Source organism: Erythrolamprus reginae, chromosome 1, assembly GCF_031021105.1.
Source record: "Erythrolamprus reginae isolate rEryReg1 chromosome 1, rEryReg1.hap1, whole genome shotgun sequence".
Lineage (NCBI taxonomy): Eukaryota > Metazoa > Chordata > Lepidosauria > Squamata > Dipsadidae > Erythrolamprus > Erythrolamprus reginae.
The window spans coordinates 128,229,644-128,234,544 of NC_091950.1; the positions used below are offsets into that span (position 1 = coordinate 128,229,644).

The 4,901-nt window shown below is 48.3% G+C and overlaps 1 protein-coding gene across 1 annotated transcript; it reads left to right on the forward strand.

Annotated features, from left to right (window-relative positions):
• Nucleotides 1-859: 859 nt before the first annotated feature.
• On the forward strand, nucleotides 860-4,346 carry CDKN1C (cyclin dependent kinase inhibitor 1C). The gene is made up of 3 exons (XM_070764743.1): nucleotides 860-1,717; nucleotides 2,377-2,500; nucleotides 3,557-4,346. Exons 1-2 carry the CDS (start codon nucleotides 1,138-1,140, stop codon nucleotides 2,493-2,495), a joined length of 699 nt encoding a protein of 232 aa, XP_070620844.1. The 5' UTR covers nucleotides 860-1,137; the 3' UTR covers nucleotides 2,496-2,500; nucleotides 3,557-4,346.
• Nucleotides 4,347-4,901: the final 555 nt, after the last annotated feature.

Here is a 4,901-nt window from a genome sequence, read left to right on the forward strand (position 1 = left end):
GTGGTAAAAAGCCAGAAAGCCTACATTAAACGCCGCCGGGACGCTTCTTCGCCCGGGCGTATCCATTCTCGCCGCAGCCTTTGCAGCGATTCCCCCTCTGCGGGGGGAAATTGGAGCCGCGCTTCTACTACGGGCTCAGAGCCCCTTCGAGAAGCAAGAAAGCGCGGCGCAATCCACACCTCGCGCAGAAAAAACCTTTATCCCCTCCTTTCCAAACGGTTGAGGGTTTTTTTTACACACACCCCCCCCAAATTAATCCCGTTCCGTCCCGAGCTTTGGAAACCCGCGTTTTGCTCTCGCCTCATCCCGACGTGCTTATTCTGGTCAACTCGCTTTGTTTTCGTTTCCTTTAAAGCTTTTCATCCCTTCTTTCGGCTACCTCCCCCGTTTGGGTTAAAACAAAAAAGAACAAGCCTTTCATGTCTCTCTCGCTCTGTCTTCGGGGTAGTTGGACTAAATTACTTATGCTACTTCCTCAGTTTTGTGTGTGTGTTTTAAAAAACGACGGTAATGACAACAACGAAGCACGTCGCAACGGAGAGAGCCGTTGGCGACTGCAAACAAAGACAGCAGAGGAGCCGCGCACGGGTTGGGTGTCATGTTACTCAAGGCGCTGTTTCAAACATTCGATCCCCCGCCACCGCCACCGCCTTTCCCTTTTCCCCACCTCCAAAACAACAGCCGTGACGGACAGGCCCCGCTACCCAATGGCAAACACCGAACGAGTTTTGGCGCCCAGCCACCCTGGGATCTCCGCCCAATAGAGAACGGGACGAGGCGGGACGACGCCCTGGGTAGAATGGAGCCTCCAGCCAATGGCAGGAGTGTTATTGCAAAGAAATAGTATTATGCTAATCGATGTTTTGCTCGAACTCACTCGGTGAGAGCTTTAAAAAGCCAAGCAGTGTCGAGCAGGCTGGGAGAAAGCGGAGTGAGGTGCGGCGGGCGAGAAGGGAGTTCTTGGGCGCAACGGGAGGGTCTTTGGTCTCAAGGGGCGGCTGAAATCCTCGTCCCTCCACTTCGACTCTGATTTGGGATTTGTAAAAAAAGAGGCTCGGCGTCTCTTCTCCGCCACCTCCGGGCGAAGGAACCTGCCCGACCCCCGTTCTCAACATAGCCGCTGCCACCAGCACCACCATGTCCAACGTGCACCTCTCCAGCGCCTCGGCTTTGGAGCGCCTGGCGGCTCGCCGGACCTTCCCCTTGCACGCTCGCACCGGGGTGTGCAGGAACCTGTTCGGTCCCGTGGATCACGACGAGCTCAACCGGGAGCTGAAGAGCAAGCTGCGGGAGATCTGCGAGGAGGGCCAGAGGCGCTGGGGTTACGATTTCCAAACTGAGACGCCGCTGGCCGGTTCGGGCAGGCTGCAGTGGGAAGAGGTGGACGGCGAAGCCGTGCCCGCTTTCTACAGGGAGACCCTGCAGGTCGGGAGGCGCCGCTTCCCGGTGCTGAGGGTCCGATCGACGCCTCCGCCTGGAGGTGATGAGGAGGAGGAGGAGGAGGCGTCCCTCGGGCCCGATCCCCAGGAGCTGGGGATTGCTTCCACCCCGTCCCAGGGCAACGAAGGCACGACGCCGGCGGCCGAGGAGCGCCTGAGCCTGGAGGACGACAAGGCCGACCAGCGCCACAGCTACTCAGGGATTATAATCAAGCCCGTCCCGTGTGTCGCTACGGCTCATAAAAGAGCCTCGTCGACCAGCGTCACTCACATCACAGGTAAGGCAGAAAAAGAACGGCCGTCGGGTTGCATGGCACTGCACTTGCGTCGGTGTTGCATCAGTCTTACTACTCGCCTCAGCATTTTACAATGATTTCGCCCGCGGCCCCCAAGCTCCCAGTTATGGGAAGCTAATCCCCCCCCCCTCCCCGTGGTTCCACTCCACTATGCTTGCTCTGGAGAGTGCCTAGACGTCGCCCCGAGGCGCTGGCTCTGTTTTTAAGATTCCGCACACAGGTCCCTGGGGCTGGGCTGGGCTTGGGCTGGAAAATGCTTACGCAGCACATCGCGCTCTGCAGGCGAGTCCTCGGCGGCTGCCTTCCTCTGCGACGTAAACAAACCCTACTAGCTGTAGCTGCAGTGTGAGGCCTTGGCCGACAGGGGGAGCCCAGTGCCCGGGCTGGGTCGACGGCCGGGCAAAAAAAAAAAAAGAGCCCAAGCAGGGCGGGGTCGCTTGTACGCGAAGCGATTGTGGTTTTTCTTTTTCTGGTGTTTTTTCCCCCCCGACGGGGTTCTGGTTCTAATGGGTGGGTCTCTTTGGAAAAGTTGGGCCGCGGTGCTCCTCCTCCCCCTCCCTTCTCGCCCCCAACCAACCCAAGCCCGACTATTTTTTCTTCCCTTTCTTTGGGTCTAAAAAAACCCCCCTCCTTTTTTTTAGATTTCTTCGCAAAGCGGAAAAGAGTCGTAGACAGAGTGGCCGGAGATCATAGCGGCCCGTTGTCAACTTCGGTCACCGCGGTGCCTAACGAGCAGACACCCCGGAAAAGGCTCCGATGAATGAGGTGAGAACTGTAAGAGGTTAATAATAACCGCATTTCTTTATTTATTGGGTCATTCTTTGTAAAGTGGACCAGGGGTCCACTTGACTGGTTTTTGGTAGCCTTATTTGGAAAGGAAGCATCACAAAGACAACATATATGATAGAAGGAAAACATGCTATTTCTAATGAAATAAAAATGAAGATGATTGAAGGTGAGAAAACAGAGCTCTGTTTCATCACCTTCAATCATCTTTATTAGAAAGAGCACCTTTTCCCCTATTGCTCTGTTTTCTCACCTTCAATCACCTTCATTTTCATTTCATTAGAAGGAGCAGGTTTTTTTCTATTATGTATGTTATTTTTGTGATGGTTTCTTTTCAAACAAGGCTTCAGTTTCACCTGGTCCACTTGACAAAGATTGGTCCTATTAGACTTCTGTGCTGCCCTTCTCAACCGATTCAGGGATAACAATAACAACAACAGAGTTGGAAGGGATCTTGGAGATCTTCTAGTCCAACCCCCCTCCTCTCCCTAGTTCCCCCTCCCCATCCTGGGCTGTTTTCAAGGTCCGACATTTTGGGCCCTTTGACCCCAAAGGAGAGGAACAGTTTAAATTTCAACAGAATTAGTATAAAACTTGAAGGACACAGCCGAAGAACTGGTTTAGCACCAGAGCCTGGTGACTGTGGCCCCTTTTGTTAAATTTGATGGAGGACCAGAAGGAAAACCCCTTGCAGACTATAAAAAAAGAGAGTGGCAATCTAACCCTGCCTTGAAAAATACGCTGGAGTAGGACTTTTTAACAACAGGGTTAGCTTATAACTAGGCAGATAAATGCTTCCCCCTCCTTCCTGAAATGTGTAGATCAGGGATGGTGTTTGGTGAACAAAGTGTACAAAAAGGAGAAGGCTGTTTCTTTCCTCCTTAAAGACTGCAGTTGTGGTGACTCATTTGTGAATTTTTTCTGGGAGGGGAAAGTGGCCCAGCTTTTGCGTTAGCCTGCTTTCCTCTGAGTCTGGAGTATCTGGGACAGTTTTTCTGCGCATACTTGACTGGTGGTGTGATCTTTCTCTTTCAGATTTTGCACTATATAACACCGAAGTGATTGTTTCCTTGGAAACACAAGAGCTTGAGAGGCCCTTCCTCTCCGTGTGTCAAAGGGGGCTGGCGAGTGAGACCAGACCAGCGTAAGGAAGAAGAGTCGCCTGTTTGTTTTTTTTCTTGCTCCTCCTCTTCTAACTCGTGCCCCGAAGGAACTGCTTGAACCTCCATGTAGCAAAAGTGGCTGACTACAAGTCGCCTGACGGAGCAGTGTTAATTTACAACTGTGCAATGTATTATGGTTTTTTTTATATATATATAAATATATTAAAAATGTATTATGCCTAATGTGAGTACACTGGCCAGAAGTGTAAAAGCTTTAAAGTCACCTATATAAAATGTTTAATCTCTGCTGAATTCTCAGTACAAAAAAACAAAAAACCCCAAAAAACAAAAGTATAATTTGTAAAAAAAAGAAAGAAAAAAGCAAACAACTTAAAAAGAGTTATACTAACTTATATTTTCTATTTATGTCAAAGGGTGAATAACTTTGGTTGACACCCAGTAGTGAGCTTTTGTGTCTCTCTCCCCCCCCCCCAATTTGGTTAAGCCAAAGGGCACTATATAATTGCTTTTGTTGTTATTTACAAAAATGTAAATTTATTTTTATAGTGGGATTTTGCATTCACAAAATGTAGCTATGAATCAAAATTACATTTAGTTATACTTGAAAGAACTCTGATAATGGTTCCTGAGCTGGTCTGTACCACTGCCATCCCAAACTTATGCTACAATGTTAAAATAAAAAGGAATCAAGTGTCTCTAAACAGTATTTCTTGCTTTTACTTTCACTTTGAAGCAGAACATTATACAAATACACATGCACCCTTGTTTTCTTTTTAACTCCCCTCTAAATGCAGCAAATAGTGCATAGGTAGTCCTTCAGTAAGGGACCTCCATTGGGAAAAGTAACTTGGTTAATTGTTTGAAGCAGTTGCTAAATGAAATTATGCTTCAGCTTTTCTTTGCTTTTCATACCTGTTGAAGGTGGTAAATGCACAGGGATTTGGTTGTAGTTAATTTTGCATCACTGACCTAACTCTTACCAGTTGCTAAACAAAGCAGTCACTAAATGAAGCCTGCCTGTAAGTCACTTGTTCCTTAAATTAGCCTTTTGCTGCCTATATCCTTGGAAAAATAGTGGTCTTTCTATCTAAGAAATCTAATTGCATTTTCCCCTTCATGGGATGGTGACTGCTAGTAAGGCATATGACTGGAGAATTTTAAATAATAGGGGTAGGAATGTGTAACAAGTGAAGAAATTTATGTTCAATGTATAGAACATTAATAGAAAATTTTGGCTAATATTCAAATTCTATGGA

Coding starts and splice junctions, on each gene's coding strand:
- CDKN1C (XM_070764743.1), top strand. CDS start 1,138: ATGTCCAACGTGCACCTCTCCAGCGCCTCGGCTTTGGAGCGCCTGGCG. Junction 1,718..2,376: donor CAGCGTCACTCACATCACAG/GTAAGGCAGAAA, acceptor CCTTTTTTTTAG/ATTTCTTCGCAAAGCGGAAA.